This window comes from Manis pentadactyla, chromosome 4, assembly GCF_030020395.1.
Source record: "Manis pentadactyla isolate mManPen7 chromosome 4, mManPen7.hap1, whole genome shotgun sequence".
In the NCBI taxonomy this organism is placed as follows: domain Eukaryota; kingdom Metazoa; phylum Chordata; class Mammalia; order Pholidota; family Manidae; genus Manis; species Manis pentadactyla.
Genome location: NC_080022.1, coordinates 63,252,870 through 63,272,260, shown reverse-complemented (window position 1 = coordinate 63,272,260; position 19,391 = coordinate 63,252,870). Strand labels below are relative to the sequence as shown.

The 19,391-nt window shown below is 34.0% G+C and overlaps 1 protein-coding gene across 2 annotated transcripts in view; it reads left to right on the top strand.

The window, feature by feature from the left end:
• The window catches only part of SLC44A5 (solute carrier family 44 member 5), a 359,709-nt gene that overhangs the window by 330,419 nt on the left and 9,899 nt on the right, over window positions 1–19,391 (top strand). For both annotated transcript variants that reach the window (XM_036890289.2, XM_036890288.2), the window contains exons 11-18: window positions 7,233–7,364; window positions 10,747–10,846; window positions 12,893–12,985; window positions 13,468–13,555; window positions 14,041–14,303; window positions 14,825–14,919; window positions 17,829–17,932; window positions 18,969–19,042. In XM_036890289.2, the coding sequence (XP_036746184.1) occupies window positions 7,233–7,364; window positions 10,747–10,846; window positions 12,893–12,985; window positions 13,468–13,555; window positions 14,041–14,303; window positions 14,825–14,919; window positions 17,829–17,932; window positions 18,969–19,042 (949 nt within the window). The remainder of the gene's footprint in view (window positions 1–7,232; window positions 7,365–10,746; window positions 10,847–12,892; window positions 12,986–13,467; window positions 13,556–14,040; window positions 14,304–14,824; window positions 14,920–17,828; window positions 17,933–18,968; window positions 19,043–19,391) is intronic.

The window sequence follows — 19,391 nt, the reverse complement described above, 5'->3', positions numbered from 1 at the left end:
TCCTCAGCTTGGTAGCATCCTTTGGTATCAACAGAAAGAAATGTAAATCCCTGTAGATGAAAGCACCCCCAGAAATTAAGATGAACAAAGTATGAGTTGCATCAAACATTACCAAACATACAAGGACATAGTCTTTTGTGAGAAATAACAGAAACTATAAACATCAGATTGAAGTTTCCAAGAAATTCAGTTATGGTATTTAATAGATCTAGAACATAAAATAACCAAGTATAAAATGTTTAAGAATTAGATAGAATTTTAAAAAATAAGAAATCATTCAAAATGTCTAAGCATCCATCAAGATGAACCAAAGAAAACTTTTCACGATAAAAAAAATTGCTAGATTAAAAATTAAATAAGTTAAATAACAAAATAGAAAATTAATTAACTGTTGTGAATTTATTGGCATGTAATTTTTCATAGAGCAGAATGTGCCAGTGAAAAAAATACAGTCCTGTGGTTAAGAGAGAAAGAGGATAGGTTGAGAAGGGCCTGTTCTATCAACCATATTTGAAAGTTATTGGCTGAGAATTTTCTGGAACCGATGAAAGATATGAATCCATAGAAATAAGAAGTTTTTAATTATATCAAGGAGAATAAAGGAAGAGATATCCATATCTAGTTGTACATTTTTTTATTCATTTATGCACCAAATATCAATTGAGCAGTACTGTGTGCAGGACATTATCCTAAGCTCTTGAAGAGTTAACAAACAGACAAAGGTTCTTATGCTCCTGACACTTATAGCCTAAACAAATGATCTATTATAAGGTGATGTTTGCTATGGAAAAAAGAAAAAGTAGAACAGGTAAAGGGGGATTGAGAGTATTATGATAGGGGAAGGAATGCAAATTGCAATATTAGTAGAATTGCCTTTGTGAGAAGAGAGCTGACAAAACACTTGAAGGAGGTGATAAAATTAGCTACTGGACATAAGGGAAAAGTTCCAGTCAGTACAGGTCGAATAAAGGCCTGAAGGTAAGACTCTGTTGAAGAAGTAGCTAGAAAGCTGGTATGGATGGGTATACTTAGTAAAGGGGAGAATAGTAGGAGATGAGGTCATAGAATTTATGAAGAGTCAGAGCCTTATAGATTACTGTAGTATCTTGCCTTTTACTCTCAGTGAAATAGGGAGGCATTGTGGGGTTTTGAGCAGAGAAGAGGTGTGAAGTGATGATTGTTCTAGCCCTCATATTGTAAAGAGACCATAATCAGGCAAGAGAAGAAGCAGGGAGACCAGTGAGGAAGCTATTGCAGTAATCCATGTGCCAAGCTCAGACTAAGTGGTAGCAATGAGGATGGGCATATGTGTTTTAATATAGAACCAACTGGATGGGGGGGAAAAAGATGGCAGAGTAAGAAGGCAAGGTAGAAACCCTCCCCCCACACACACCAAGGAAGCAACTACAGCAAATACAACAAAGCCTGAAAATGACCTGAAGACAGCACAGCAGCCCACCTACACCTGGGCAAGAAGAGACCATACAGAGAGGGCTAAAGTGGAAGAGCCATGATCATTCAGGACCCCAGCCCACAGGAAATAGGAAGAGGAACAGAGAGGGGAGGGGATTAATGCTTAGGAACTCTGCACACTTGGCCTTGAAGAACTGGGAACATGGACCACACTGCATTGGATTCTGGTGACTAGTGAGGCTGGATGCCAGGGAGAGCTGGAGCACTCTGGAAGGCTGAGACTCCTGCCTCTTGTGGAGGACAGGCACGCTCCACAACAGAGACAACAGTGAAAGATTTATAAGCAACAGGAAGGTTGCCAGAGGGGCAACAGTTAGATGGAGCTCTTTCCACAGTAGAAAGGGCAGGTGGACAATAATTCCCCAGAACTCCCTCAGCCCAGCAGGTCAGGCATTCAAAGGAGCCCTAAACACTCCATCCCCTTTTTTTGTGGCTCAGCCCCAAGGTGCTTTCCTGCACACCCAGACTTTGCTGCCTGGCAGGTAGAGGAAGGCTTTCCCAGCTTTCTCAGTCCTATCTTAGCTCAATAGAAAATAAATAAGGAAACAGAGACATTGAACAACACATTAGATCAATGGACCTAACATATATCTACAGAAAATTCCATCCAAAAGCAGCAGGAAAGACATTTTTCTCAAGTACATGGAATGTTCTCCAGAAGAGATCACATACTAGGACACAAAAAGAATCTCAATAAATACAAAAGATTGAAATTGTATCAAGCAACTTCTCAGGCTACAATGGTATGAAACTAGAAATAAATTACACAAAACAAAAAAAAGCCCACAAACACATGGAGGCTAAACAAGCCTCTAAATAATAAGTGGATCAGTGAATAAGTCAAAAGAAATGAAGCAATAATGGAGACAAATTAAAACAAAGCTACAATAGTGCAAAATTTGGGGGATACTGCAAAAGCAGTTCAAAAATGGAAGTGCATAGTAATACAGGCCTATCTCAAGAAACAAGCAATCCCAAATAAATAGTCTAAACTCACAATTAAAGAAGCTAGAAAAAGAAGAACAAATGAAACCCAAAGTTAGTTGAAGGAGGGACATAATAAAGGTCAAAGCAGAAATAAATTAAATAGAGAATAATAGAGCAAAGGAAAAAAATCAATGAAATCAAGAGCTAGTTCTTTAAAAAGTAAACAAAATAGACAAACCCCTAGCTAGACCTATCAAGAAAAAGAGAGGACACAAATAAACAAAATCAGAAATGAAAAAGGGATAGTCATAGCAGATAACACAGAAATACAAAGAATTATTAGATTCTATGAAAAATTATATGCCATAAATTGGACAACCTAGAAGAAATGGACAAGTTTCTACAAAAATAAAATTGCCAGCAATGAAATTGAATTGGTAAGCAAAAACTCCCAACAAACAAACATCCAGTACCAGATGGATTCACAGCTGAATTCTACCAAACATTTAAAGACAAGCTAATACCCATCCTTCTTAAAATATTCCCAAAAGTAGAAGATAAAGGAATACTTCCAAACTCATTCTATGAGGCCAGCATCACTCTAATACCAAAACCAAACATACTACACACAAAGAAAATTATACACCAATATTCCTGATGAAAATAGATGGAAAAATCCTCAACAAAATATTATCAAACTGAATTCAAAAGTATATCAACAGGATCATCCATCACCACCAAGTGGGATTTATTCTGGAGATGCAAGAGTGGTACAATATTTGTAAATCAATCAATGTTACACACCATATTAACAAAAAGAAGGATATATAAACCACATGATATCTTAATAGAAGCTGGAAAAGCATTTGACAAAATTCAACATCCATTCATGGTAAAACTCGCAACAAAATAAGTTTAGAGGTATGTACCTTAACATTATAAAGGCCATATACAACAAACCCACAGCCAACATACTCAATGGTGAAAAGTTGAAAGTTTTCCTCTAAGATGAGGAAAAGGACAAGGTTGTCTACTCTCATCACTTTTATTCAACATAGTACTGGAGGTCCTAGCTATGACAGTCAGACAAGATAAAGAGATAAAGGGCATCAAAACTGGTAAGGAAGAAGTGGAACTGTGACTATTTGCAGATGACATACATCCACCAAAGACTTCACCAAAAAGCTAGTAGAACTAATAAGTGAATTCATCAAGTTTGCAGGTTACAAAATTAATACACAGAAATCTCTTGCATTCCTATGTATTTACAATGAACTAACAGAAAGATAAATTAGGAAAGCAATTCCATTAACAATTGCATCAAAAAGAATAAATAACCTAGGAATAAATTCAATCAAAGATGTGAAAGCCCTCTACATTGAAAACTACAAGACATTAATAAAAGAAATTGAAGAAAACACAAATAAATGGAAGGATGTTCAATGTTCATGGAGTGGAAGAATCAGTATTGTTAAAGTGCGCATACTACCCAAAGCAATCTACAGGTCAATGCAATCCCTATCAAAATTTCAATGGTATTTTTCAAAGTAGAAGAAATAATCTTAAAATTTATATGGAACCACACACACATACACACACACAAAATACTGAAAAAACCAAAGCAATCTTGAGAAAAAGAAAAAAGCTGGAGGCATCATGCTCCCTGATTTCAAACTATATTGCAAAGCTATAGTAATTAAAATAGCATGGTATTGACATAAAAACAGACACATGGACAGATGGAATAGAAAACAGATCCCAGAAATAAACCCAAGCATACATGGTCAATCAATTTATGACAAAGGAAGCAAGAATATACAATGGGGAAAGGACAGCTTCTTCAGTAAATGATGTTGGGAAAGCTGGACAGCCACATGCAGAAGAGTAAAACTCAACCACTGTCTCACACAATACACAAAAATGGACTCAAAATGGATTAAAGATTTGAACATAGACCTGAAACTATAAATCTTCTAGAAGAAAACATAGGCAGTAAGCTCCTTGACATAGGTCTTGGTGATGATTTTTTGAATCTGACACCAAAAGTAAAATCAACAAAGCAAAAATAAATACATCACACTAAAAATCTACTGTATAACATAGGAAACGATCAACACAGTGAAAGGGCAATCCATTGAATGGGGGAAAATATTTGCAAATTGTTCATCTGAAAAGGGGTTAAAAAGAAAATATATAAAGAACTCATACTCAAAACTACTCAATAGTTAACAAACAATCCAATTAAGGGCAGAAAATCTGAATAGACTTTTTTCCAAAGAAGACATACAGATGGCCAACAGGAACATGAAAAGATGCTCCACATCACTATTCAGGGAAATGCAAATAAAAACCATAATTAAATATCACCTCATACCTGTTAGGAAGTCTTATCAAAAAGAGAAGAGATAACTAGTATCGGCCAAGATGTAGAGGAAAGGAAACCCTTTTGCTAGTGGGAATGTAAATTAATTCAGACACTATATATTATAGTAGTGAGGTTCCTCAAGAAATTAAAAATAGAACTACAATTTGATTCAGCATTTCCATTTCCAGGTATTTATCTAAAACAAAAACAAAACAGTAGCTCAAAAAGATATATGCACCCTCATGTTCATTGCAGCATTATTTTTTTTACTGAAGTATCATTGATATGCAATCTTATATTAGTTTCAAGTATACAATACAGTGTTTCGAAAGTTACCATATTATTAAATCCTCACCCTCACTAGTGCAGTTACTATCTATCTGCCAACATAGGAAGATGTTACAGAATCATTGGCTATATTCTCCGTGCTACTGCCGCATTATTTATAATAGCCAAGATATGGAAACAACCTAAATGTCCATAGATGGATGAATGGATAAAGAAAATTATATACAGTGGAATATCATTCAGCCATTTAAAAAAAGTCTTGCTATTTGTGACAACATGGTTGGACTGAGGGCATTATGCTAAGTGAAATAAGTCATACACAGAAAGCCAAATACCATAGGATTTTTCTTATATGTGGAATATTAAAAAACCCACAAAAAAACAAACCTAATAGGAACAGAGAACAGATAGATGGATGGTTGCAAAGGGCAGGGGATAGGTGTGGGAGAAATGGGAGAAGGGGGTATAAAGTTATTTATTTTTTTAAAAATACACTATCAATCATTAAGCAAAAGAAAGCTGCAGTAGCTATAGTAATCAGACAAAACTGACTTGTGAATAAAAAGCTTTATTAGAGATAGAAAGAATTCAATTCACTAAAAAGATACACCATTTCTCAACATGTGTACATCTAAAAAAGTAGACTCAAAATGCATAGAATTATAAGGATAAATAAACCAATAAATCCTAAATTTGTACAAGAGATAAATTTCCCTTGCGGGGAGACTTCAACATACCTTTCTGTTAAAATAAGAGAATAGTAAGTACAAAATTCAGAATAATTATTCTTTGGCAGAGAGAGGCAAGGAGGCATGATAGGATAAAATCTCAGAAGAAACAATTTTATTTTGTTAATTAGAGCAAAATTAAGATTATAAAATCATAAGTTAGGTGAAGCATTCATGTATTCATTTTCTTTATACATTAAAGCTTACATATGCATTACATATAATTTTGTATTTATTGAATAGTTCATAAAGCATTTTAAAAGGAATTTAAAAAAATATACTGGGAAAGCAGAGCCAGAAAGAAAGAGATGTCTTTTATTGCTTTAAAAAACAAATGTCTTTTCTTTTTACTTTTTATTGATATATCATTGATATACAATCTTATATTGGTTTCAAATGTACAACACAGTGGTTCAACAGTTACCCATATTATTAAATCCTCATCCCCTCTAGTGTGGTTATTATCAACTTAGAAAGATGTTACAGAATCACTGACTCTATTCTCCACACTGTACTACCCTCCTCATGACCAATTTATATTGTGATTGCAAATTATTATTCCCCTTTATCCCCCTCACCCTCCCCACTCACCCATCTCAACCCCTGTCCCTTGGTAAGTAACCTCCAGTCACTTCAGTGTCTATGAGTCTACTGCTGTTTTGTTCATTCTGTTTTTCTTTGTTTTTATATTTCAAAAATAAGTGAAATAATATGGCATTTGTCTTTCTTCACTTGGCTTATTTCACTGAGCTTAATACCCTCTAGCTCCATCCATGTTGTTATAAATGGCAGGATTTCTTTTCTTTATATGGCTGAATAATATTCCATTTTGTATATGTACCACATCTTCTTTATCCATTATCTATTGATGAACACCTAGATTGTTTCCATATCTTGTCTATTGTAAATAGTGCACAGTAAACATTCCCCACCAAGGAGCAAAAAATATTAAATTTCTGTTTATCTTTCCAGATACTTTATATATGTACAAGAAAATATATTAAAGATTGTTCCTACTTCTTATCATACAAATTATAGCATACTTTTTATGCTATTTTGTACCTTGCCTTTTTACTTAACAAATCATTTTAGAGATCATGCAGTGTCACCAAACTTTCTCCTCTTTATATGAAAATATAGTATTCTACTCTAAAACTATACCATAATGTATTTAACCAGTCCCTATTGATGGATATTAAGATTGTTTCTAGTCAAAAGGACATTTAAAGCCAGACATTGCTACAGTCATCCAGACAAATACTGAAAACATTTATATCAAATTCACATTTAGGCTATTAGATCTACATAAAATATTTGCTATGTAAATATGAATCTTGCTGTTATAGAAATGACCATGCTGATCAGTTTCATGTAGAAACATATGATGAGCATATAACTTGTATTTCAGAAAACAACATTTTAAGTTAGCCTCTTTTTCTTTCCTTTTCAAGGAATATGGCACTGTTACCGGGAATACAGCATTCTTCAGGGAAAGCCAAATTCTCACTTAACTATATATGACATTGGAATTCAGACGGATATAAGCTTGTACTTTCAACTGAAACAAACATGGTTCGCATTTTGTGAGTAGACATTAAAAACTGGTTTTGTTAAAATTGTAATAATAATATAATATCTTTTTGTCTAGAGGAAAGCTTGGATTGATAGAACCTGTTAAATACACTTATTGCTAATATCATTAAAGTAAATGTGTCTATAATCCTACTCTACAATTACAGTAAATGGAAAAGCTGTTGAGGAGAATTTATTACAATATAAGAAATATAAGAAAATACTTTACAATGATCTCAAGCTATTTCCCTTCAATTCAAAATGGTTTGGATGTGGATATTTATAGCCATTAACCTAATACCCAAGAATGATATTTTAAAAGGAAAAAATGCTAGATTTTTCTAACTTTTTTTAAAAAAGAAAAAGGAAACAAATGAGGAACAACAGTTTTTTCATAACAAGACTTTTAAACTATTACAGGAATTGAAATAATAAGTAACAAAATAAATTTATGTTTTTGAAGTGTTGATTCAGATTATTGAATTACTTAAGGATAATATTAACAAAATTTTTTAAGCAAGATGATTTATGTATTTATATTTATTATAATATTTCTTCCACTTCTTGCAGATTCATTTTTATTAATCAAGATGTTTAAAATAGCTTCTAATTACATGTTGCTTTTTTAAAGAATAATTTATGTTCATATTGTTGAAGTTAGAGAGTCAGGCAAGACATTGTCAAGGAAACTTGGTAAGGAGCCCAGAGGAAGCCCCAGAGGGGGGCAATTTTGATGGGGCATCATGATTCCAGATATGGGTCCCATTCCGTAAGTTTGAAAACCTGATTTTGCCACTTCCTCCAAGTCACCAGGCTTTGAAGAACAGGCTCAGTCATGTCACCAGAGTGCCGTTTTAGTTGTTCACACTATTGGAATACTCTCCCTGACCAGAATGCAGGTATATCTCACCTAGGACATGACTGTCCTGGGATCAGTGCTTATTGAGGAACAAAGATCGCTAATCAGAAGCTTTCTTAGCAAAAGGCCTTGAATAGTCTTGAGAGATGTTTTCTTCAGGCTCATGCCAAGCTTGATGAGCTAGCCCTGCTGCATAGAATCCCCTGCCAGATTCCTTTTTTTTCTGCCAAATTCAGTGTTTCTCTTTTCCTTGGACAGTACTGGACCAAAATGCCTAATCCTTGTTCTTTGGCTTCCATTTTCTACCTGTTATGCAGACTATTTCCCTTCAGGTAATGCATTATTTTTTCAAGTATGTTGCAGAGTTGTTTTATTTATAGCCATTTCTTCTTAACTATAAAAATCAAGTTTCTTGGGACTTGCATCCTCCTCAATTTTCCTAAATTTGAGTGATTCCTTATCTCCTCCTAACATTTACTGTTGTCTATCATTTTTAAATGGGAGGAATCTCATCCATTAGGTATTGAAGCCTTTAGTTTTACCCTTAGATGGATCTTAGTTACAGTACCTGTGACCATACCTCTTAAGGGCCTTCAACACAAAAACCATTTAGATGATCGGAATCAGCCATTGGAAAAGTTAAGAGATTTCCTTTGAGGAAAATACAGAGCTTCCTTTTACTTTCAAGTCTAGCAATACTAATCTTTCCTCAAATGAGTCCCAGCTTTCACAATCTATTTATGAGCACTAATTGATTATTTACTCTGTTTGGACAAAATTCTAGGCTCCAGCAACAAGGGCATACATATGAACTTACACTCATTGACAGAAACACTGAAAATAAGTAGTTATATATACAAAAATTATCATTTTCATGAGTCTTGGATTGCATTAGGAAATGATTTTATTTGCATTTCTGCTATAATTATATCACTCTGTGAAGTTAGTTATACTAACTTCTCTGTAGGGTCTCAAAAAGTTTCTATTGTGTGCTCTTATTCAAATGCAAGGAAAGGATATAATATATAAATTGAAAAGACAGTTAAATTCCTTTAATACAACCATTTTGAACATGTAATTTTTTAAAGGTAGAAGTTTAATATGTAATGTATCTTTATCAATGCAATTTCAGAACATAAAGTGATTCTGCTATATCTCATATTCTTAGGTTGGTCCAAAGAAAAATAATGATTTTAGTTTAATATGGCTATAGCCATATTTTAGATTCAAGTTAGTGTTTTAAGAGTATCAAATGCACATGATAAACATAAATACATAGTTTAAGTAAAAGAAGACATAGTTGCAAGGTGATGCATTACTAAGATCCTCCCACATCTCCAGGTTAACTGATTTCTTCATGGAGATATTAGCTTATGTGTGATGTAACATCAGAATTTTACTGGTATAACAATAGAATGAAATAATGATTGCCTTATCACTAGACATGACCAAGCACAAACAGACTAACTATCTAGCAAGGATGATATAGAAGTGATTCTTTCGCAGCTGAGAATTTAACTTTCCATTAAGTTCCTGTACAATTTCAGCAGTGCTATATTTCCTTAATTTTAATATCCACACCTTTTCACTTTTTACCATCTCTGAAGTCAGGATCCATCTTATAAGGGGTAAAAATTTAATGAAGGATTTATTTTCTTTTCCTAAAATGTTATTACTAAATTAAAAGTATGTCTTGGAATTGAAGAAATACAAAGGAATACAGTAATTAGGACTATTTGGCTTCAAGAAAAAAAGAAACTAATTCAAGACAGCTGAAAAGAAGATTGAAACAAGCTGCAGGCAAGGCAGGGGTATTTATATGAGAACATAGAAGTGTCTCACTAAACTCAAAAAAGCAGAAAAGCAGCTGGACTTTAAAGCATACCTAGATCCAGGAAATGAAGAGCCAAAAATATTCCAAGATTTCCTCTCCTTGCTCTCTTTCTTTATAACGTATAGTATATTCTTTCTTTGCATATTCACCTAATTCATGTAAAGATGGTTTTGACACAGTTGCTTAAGTTGGTATTAACTCTTAGTTCAAGAGGTTTGTAAAGGGAATTAGATTCCCTTATTTCTAATTCTGAGGCTTTTATTAGACAACTTGGGTTGGGTTTACACCCTGATTCCATCCATGGTGGCCATGGTGGGTGGAGTCACAAAATAAAAATGTGGCAGCCAAGAGCCTGCCCTGTCAATCAGCAAGGTCAATTAATTATAAGGCATTGTGAGCAGGACAGACAGCTCAGAAAGTTTCTTCAGTAATGATTCTCTAAATAAAGTAAAAAATGAAAACATCTAACATAAAGCTTCCCTTACTAAAGGTGTTAATCTAGATTTCTTAGCATTTCGTGGAGGTTTGAAAGTGAATTTCTAAGACTGACAGTTTTGGAGAGGTAGCATTGCTTAAATTATAAAGTTTCATCAGACTTGGCAAAAATAACCATAAAGCTCATCCTGACTTTTGCAGTGAACATTTGTCTGTCTTTTGGATTGATTTGTATCACATGCTGTTTTTTTTTTCCTGTTTAAAGTGATAATACTCTGCATCGTTGAAGCGCTTGTCATCCTCATGCTGATCTTCCTCAGGGAGAGAATCCGCATCTCCATCGTCCTGCTGAAGGAAGGGAGCAAGTAAGGCCCTGACGGAGAAACTCACACAATGTGTGTCAGTCAGTCAAACCCGTCACTGCTTACTGTGCAGATGCCCCAGACTATTTTCCCCTCACAAAGTCTTGTTAAAGAAGTCTGCTTTCCATTCCAGAAGACTTGTCCAAGTTCAGTCTACCACATATTAGAAAGGTTGCGCTAGAAGTCCTTTAATATCCCCAAACCTCAGTTATCACAGGGTACAAAAAGGCTAAAACTTGTCTCATCTATGTAGTAGCACTTTTTTCGACACCAAATGTATGTTGGAAGAATAATGTGAAAGTGGTAAAGTGCTACATAAAAGTTAGTTGTATTACATGTTGTATTATTCCTATACAGAGTCATATGTTAATATTAATGGTTGAGATTATTTGCAGAACTTTAAATCACCATAATTCTGTAAAGTCAATTATGTGCTATTACCATTTCTGTATAAGTGACAAAATTTGCTAATAGACAGAATAACTGATCCTACCAGCACCAGACTATACATTTTGTATCTACAGTTCTTAATTCAGAAACATTTTATATTCAGAGCCATTTCTTATTAAAAAATGCTACAAAATAAACACTAAATTTTTCATAAAGTTCATGCTGGGAGGTAATAACACCTACAGTTTCTAAACTATTCCAAAAGGTCACTTGAGGATAATGCTTTAAACTTTGAATAATGCATAGAAGAACAAGGAAAGCATTACTATAAAGCCAGTAGACTACTAAATAGATTCCATCTACTTAGAATAATGGAAACTAAGTAGTTAATGACCAATGACCAATTATTTTAAATAGTTTTTAAGGATTATTTTAACAAAATTGTCACCTATAATAATAATAGTACCACCTGAATCCAGTGGTGGTTTAAATAATTAACAAGCAGTTTGTTAAATTAAACTCTTTTTCCTTCCCACAATAACTGATGCCCTATTATTAGCCACTGAAAACTACTGATTTCCTGGGTTTATTTCTTAAATAACATGATATTGTACAATTCCCTGTAACTTGCTCCACTGTATGCCTCGAAGTATGTGTTTGTGTGTTAAAGGGCCCATAAAGCTGTGACAGGTTGATAATTTTTTTCAAGGGAAAATAAAAGCTAGGATAAATGAGTATGAGAATACAAGGTAGACATAGAGATGCTCAATAATTCATTTAACATTAATGTCTGGAGAAAGGTAAGAAGAGTACAACTCAAATAGTGAGGTGAGGAGATAACAAATGCAAAAAGTATCAAAGATGTGCCAATGCATTAGGAGTAGAAATAGCAAAGTTCTTAATGGATATATCAAACAGTATTGGGTTTAATCCATGTCATATGCTGGGAAGGTTATTCAAAAGCAGTTAGGGGGTGAACATTTCAGAAATCATGTCTTAGGAGGAAATATCAAATGATTATCCTGGAGAATAAAAGAATAAGAAGTTATGTCAAGGGTTGCTGTATGGAAAAGGTAGTCATTTCTTCTCTAGAAGGCATGGATGTGCATCAGGCAGGCAGATAAGGAAGAACTTTCTAATACTTTGGTTAAGAAAATAGAATATGCTGTGTCATATAAAAATAAGTTTCTATCACTCAATGTGGTCAACAGAGGCGACTGCACTTGTTTTGAAGATAGAACAGGAGGGATTCCTGAATTAGGGAGGGATTCTCATGTTTGGTCAGATTATCTTCATGGTCCTCTCCAATTTTCAAAGTCTGAGACTCTAAATGAAAGAAAGAAGTTTCATGATTATAATGTATCAAATCTTTATGAGTCAGGCAGAAATAACCAAAGAGGAGAAAGTTTGGGAAACCTTTGACAGGAATCAAACGTGAGCATTGAAACAATACCTCTAACTTACTGAAAATAAATAACTAAAATTGAAAAACCAACTAAGAATATGGCAGATAATCAGCAAAAAAAGAATCATGGTTGTTACCAGTGTTTTTAGAACTAATTCACTCTAAGGCTTATTTCTAGTTCTAACAGATAAAAATTTAATTGAGAAATTATAGCTCTAGGTCATTTTTAATTTCAACTATTTGTTTTATTTCAGAGCTATTGGATATATCCCTACTACATTAATTTATCCGTTCTTAACTTTCATTTTCCTCTCAATCTGCATTTCCTACTGGGCTGTGATAGCAGTGTATCCTTTACTAATTGAAATCTTTAAACTAAGGTACTATTTAAACTGAGTAATATTCAGGAATAGTAGTTTATATCTAGTGTTTTCCATTCTGGGAAGACTAGCAATATCCCAAAGAAAAAGCTGATACATATGTATTTTTATAAATGATATTCTATTATATATATGTACTTTTTTTTTTTTGCCAAGTTCTAAAAAAGTTTCAGTCTTCCAATTGAACTTTTGTCTTCATGTGTGGTACTTCTCCTTGGCAACAACCTAAGAAGTCTCCTTTATATTTTACTGTTTTTAAGGGGTCACTCAGTGCAGCTGACCCATATTATAATACACTGGGTCTGAAAAAATGAATGAATTATTAAAAGATTAGAGGGTTTTTTTTACCTTAATCTTTCAGTGGACTTTTGAGTTATTTGTGTTATGTTCTTGTCCATTTAACTTTCAATCTACTAGCAAATAATGCATCCTTAATAAAGTTCACTCAGTTATTTGGCTACATCAGGGGTACCTATATACAAAGTAATAACCCCAGAGGGGCAATGCAAATACGAAAATAACACCTGTGACCCAGAGGTAAGTAAAAGAAAATCTGTTATTTGCTTCAATGCAGAACTCTACTACACTTCCTCTAGCAGTTAACGTAGGAATCACCCTCAAATAGAGACCCTGAGCATTGACGGGAATCATTGTAGAGAAGGGAAGCATGGGTCACGTGTTAGCAGGAGACCCCAGCAAACTGTGGGCAGAATAAGGAGAAAGCAGTCTTATTTCCTGAGTTTGTGTGTCCTGTCATATACCCAAGAAGCAGGTGTATGTAACAGTAACACTAATAAATATGAAATTATAGTGGTTGCAGAGTGATGAACATAAGATGGGAAATGAGCCTTTTAAAGAATCATATAGTGATGTGATAGAAATAGGAATGAGAGCAAAAGTCAGTGGGGAAAAAAAAGCAAGACATGCAATTGGGGGCTACACAAAAGGAGAAGGCAGGGATGGTGTTATCTTGGAATGGCATTTAATGTTATATTACCCATGTTGTTTTTTTCTGAGTACAGATTTTTAATACAACTGAAATTGCCAAAACTTGTCCTGGGGCTCAGTGTATTTTTGTTTCTTATGGTGGAAAGAGCCTGTACCATCAATACATCACTACCTTCCAGATTTTCAATATGTTTGTCTTCCTCTGGCTTATAAACTTTATTATTGCGCTGGGTCAGTGTGCCCTTGCTGGTGCCTTTGCTTCTTATTACTGGGCCTTGAAAAAACCTGATGACATCCCACCATATCCACTCTTTACTTCATTTGGACGAGCCATACGGTATGTTTCACACTGAACCCTATGTCTCTTTGCAGTTGTGTTTAATGTGCTTGTGACTCAATCTGTGCTTAAGTTTAAGTGGCAAACTACAAATGAGGTCAAAGATATGACTCAGGATTCATGGATGTCCATTACCTTTGTCTAATTTTATAGCCACAGTTTTACAGTCCCTACCCAGGTCCATAGCCTTCAAAAAGCCATAGGTTACTGGAGAGAATAGGAAGGGGAGGGCGCCAAATTAAAAATTAAGAATTGGCTTGTCTCTCCATTGCTCCACCCAAATATCCAATTTTATGATGATAGGCTGTTGGTATCAATTTTTTTAGATGAAGAGCAAAACACATTATATGGTTTAAAATCCTCTATGGGGAACTTTATCAATCTGAACAAAATAGTGTAAGAAACTCTTTCCTATCATCCTTCTGAAGATCCCTTTTACCTTATAAATATTGTTTAACTAATGCCCTTTTAGTTAATAGTAAATATATTTTAACTTTTATTCTCATTTTATCTTTGTCCAGGTATCACACAGGATCCCTAGCATTTGGATCTTTAATTCTTGCATTAATTCAAATGTACAGATTAGTCCTAGAATACTTGAACAAACATCTTAAAGGTAAGATTCCAGAATTATCTTTCCTCAGACTTCCTGACTTCTTTGAAGAGAGTAGATTGGGGTGGGGGGTTAGGAGAAACATGATGACTGTAACTCGGACTAGGGTAATAGGATGCAGGTGATCAGACCAGGGATATGGTTGGAAAGGAAGCCAACAGGACTTGCTGAGGGATTGGATGTAGGAGTTGGGGGGACAGGAGCTGTGGTGAAGTAAAGAGAAAAAGCATATGATGCTATTTACTAAGATGTGGAAACCAGGAGAGGCAAATTTCAAAGAAAAGATTAAAAATTGTGTTTTGTGGGGGGCATGTAAATATTGATAAGCATGGCAAAGTTGTCAGGGCATCCAAATCTAGAGCTCAGGACAGGTCAGACTTAAAATATAAATGTGGGTGTCATCAGCATAAATCTACATACATGATATATATAGTTTACAAACATATAACTCTGCTTAGAATACACTTCAAAATATTTTACTATTAATTGATAAATCAGCCTTGAAACAGAAAAATAAAGTTGGAACACTCCCATTTCCTGATTTTAAAACTTAATACAAAGCTACCATAATCAAAACAGTGTGGCACTGCCATAAGGACAGACATATGGACTTGGAATAGACTAGAAAACCCCAAAACAACCCTCACATATAAGACCATTCAATGGGGGAAAGGACAATGTTTTCAACTAGTGTTACTAGGAAAACTGGATATCTACAAGCAAAAAAGTGAAGTTGTATTCTTACCATATACCACTATAGAAATTAATCCAAAATAGATTAAAAAACTGAAACATAAAGCTAGAACTATAAAATTCTTGAAAGAAAGCATAGGAGAAAATCTTCATGACCTTGGGTTTGGTAATTATTTCTTAGATATGATACCAAAAGCAGACAATAAAGGAAAAAAACAGATAAATTAGACTTAATAAAATTTTTAAAAAATGTTTGTACATCAAAGGACACTATTAAGAGAGTGAAAACACAACCCACAGAATGGGAGAAAATATTTGCAAATCACATATCAGATATGTGACTGGTGTTCTGAATATATATAACAAACTTCTGATTCAGTTCAACATAGGCAAATATTTTTTTATTTATGTAACACTTTTTCCATTTTATTGAGTTATAATTGGCAAAACTGTAATATATTTAAAGTGTACAATATGATGATTTACATACATTGTGATAGCATTCACACATGCAAAGTAATAAAGACAACCATCACCTCACATATTTACCTTTTTCATTCATTTTTTTTCATGAGAAAACTAAGTTCTACTCTTAGTAATTTTCAACTGTACAGTGTAGTATCATCAATGATACTCACCATGTTATACATTAGATCCTTAGACTTTATTCAACTTATAAGTGAATGTTTATGCCCTTTTACCAGCCTCTGCCTGTTTTCCCCACCACCTAGCCTGTGGTAACCACCATTCTACTCTATTGCTATGAGTTCACCTTTTTTTTTTATTCCACATATAAATGATGCCATATGTATTTATCTTTCTCTGTCTGGCTTATTTCACTTAGCAAAATCCCCTTCAGGTTCACCTGAATATTGAAAAAGCAGGATTTCTTTCTTTTTTTAAAGCTGAATAAAATTCCATTGTGGACCTTTATATTTTCTTTATTCATTGGTCCATCAAATGACACTTTCCATATGATTTACTATTATAAATATTGCTGCAGTGAAGATGGAAGTACAGATATCTCTTTGAGACAGTGATTTTTACTTCAGATATATACACAGGTCTTTACTATGTTGAGGCATTCTAAAATCAGTTTGTTGAGAGTTCTTATCATAAAAGGAGGTTGAGTTTGTCAATTGAATTTTCTGCATCCATTGAAATAATCATGATTTTTATCCTTCAACTTATTAATGTGTCACATCACACTTATTGATTTGCATATGTTGAACCGTTCTTGCCTCCCTAGGATAAATCCCACTTGATCTTGGTGTATGATCCTTTTAATGTACTGTTGAATTAAGTTTGATAATATTTTGTTGAGGATATTTTCATTTATGTTTTGCATATATATTGCTCCAAAGAAGAGATACAAATGGTGAATAAGCACATGAAAAGATGCTTAATCTTAGTCACTAGGAAAATGTAAATCAAAACCATAATGAAGTACCACTTCACATCCATTAGAATGGTTACTATCAAAAAAATGAAAAATAACACGTGTTTATAGGATAAGGATGAATTGGAACCCTTGTGTTTTGCACAGGGAATGCAAAATGGTATAGTCACAGTGGAAAACAGTATGGTGAATCCCCAAAATGTTAAAAATAGGATAACTATATGATCTAGTAATTCCACTTCTAGAAACACACTCAAAATGATTGAAAGCAGAGATTCAAACTTGCAGACCAATGTTCAGAGCAGCATTATTCACTATTGTCAAACGGTAGAACTGACCCAAATTTCCATTAACAGATAAAATAATAAACAAAATGTGTTTTATACATAAAATGAAATGCTATTCAGCTCCTAAATGGAATGAAATGATGAACCTTGAAAATTTTATGCTAAATGAAATAAGCAAGTCACACAAAAAGACAAATATTGTATGATTCCACTTATATGAAGTATCTAGAAGAGGCAAACTCATACAAAGCATAATGGAAGTTGCCAGGGCCTAGGAGACAGGGAGAAGGAGGAATTATTGTTCAGTGGGTCCGGAGTTTCTATTTAAGATGATGAAAGGTTCTGTGATGATAGTTGCACAACATTGTGAAAATACTTAAATTGCACACTTAAATATGTTTAAAGTAGTAAATTGTATGTGTATTTTACCATAATTTTAAAAATGTAAAAGGCAATTTAAAAAGCATTTATTATTTTTTTGATTCATAGTGTTTAGTTGTAAATCATTAATAGATTTAAATCTCTACTCATAGATGCCCAGAACAGAATTTCTAAATTCCTACAATGCTGCCTGAAATGCTGTTTCTGGTGTTTGGAAAATGTGGTAAAGTTTTTGAACAGAAATGCCTATGTTATGGTAAGTAGATTATTTTTTATTTACTGAGCTTCTTTGCAAACACAAACCCCAGTCTACATTTTATCTCTAAAGTACTTTTACATCATGCAATTGAATTTGTCACCTTGTTGATGTAAGGGTTTGTGAATCCAGTGCATGATTCAGGGATATGCTTTCCTAGTTATATATCTTCACTGTACTTCATTATTACCTTCAATATCTTTTTTGAGAGGGACAATATAAGTTACCTTAGAAATTTAAACATGTGCTGGATTTAAGATGATTTTGTGTGTCTTTGACATAGTTTAATAGAGGAAAGCTCACTTTATCTATGTTTCCTTCTGAGAAGAAAATATCTAAATCTGGGATTTACACATTTTTAAGGATGGGTCTGTTTCTTTTTATGAATCTTATGTTGAAATGTGTGGGCCCTGACAATGCCTAACTGAATTTGTTATTTATTTCCTGTGAGAATATGGAGGCTGCTAAAGAGGTTTTCAAAAATAGGGGATCCAAAACCTAATTCTTCTAAAAATATAGCAACTACAACCTTATGATGCTTATTATCACAGTGACACAAGATCTGAAGGGGTGATTCAACTAGTTGTGGAGATTCATCAATTTACCTCCAATGAGAATATTGTATTGAGTCTTTTCATCAGTAAATCAAGTGAATTGAAAGGCATTAGGTTTCCTGAGCGTAATTTTTAATGTGAATGCTCTAACTTTTAACCTATTCAGCAACAAGCCAGAGGCAAAACATTTCAAAGACAAGCCATGTCCTGGGGTTTGAGAAAAAGACCCATCTAAAGTCGTCTAATCCCCATGGAGTTTAAAGGCAATGGCATATGAAGCTCACCTTTTGTCAACAACTTTGAGAATTCTGTGGAGTTGAGGACATGGTTCGCAGGGCCCCCACAAACCCAAATGTTGGAAAGAGGAATGCGAGTAGCTCGCTGGATGGTAGAATTAATTCATTTTCCTGTCAGCAGACTGTCTGTTGGTCTTGTTTAAGATATGTAACTGACTCCAGAATAATGTCAGTTGTCTTCCTCAGATTGCAATATATGGCAAAAACTTCTGCAGGTCAGCGAGAGATGCATTCAATCTGATGATGAGAAATATTTTAAAGTAAGTAAACAGGCTGAACATTTCAATAGATGATTTGATCAGTAGATGATCTGATGAACCTTGAACATCACATACTTCTGTTGTTATTTAAAGTGTTGGTGGTCTTATTAGGCATGAATATTATCTTTTAATTTGAGAGATTTAAATCTTTCCTCTCACACCACTACTTTTTCTTTCTATCTTATAATTATTGCTTCCATTTTCCATGTATGTCTTCGCACCCACTGACATGTATATTCATTTTTATCAGACCCTCTGCTCAAGAAATCCTCACATAAACATTATCATCATGTCTCTAACCATGGCCCCCATCCCAATTGACAGAGTCTGAGCGAACAAAATCAGAGAA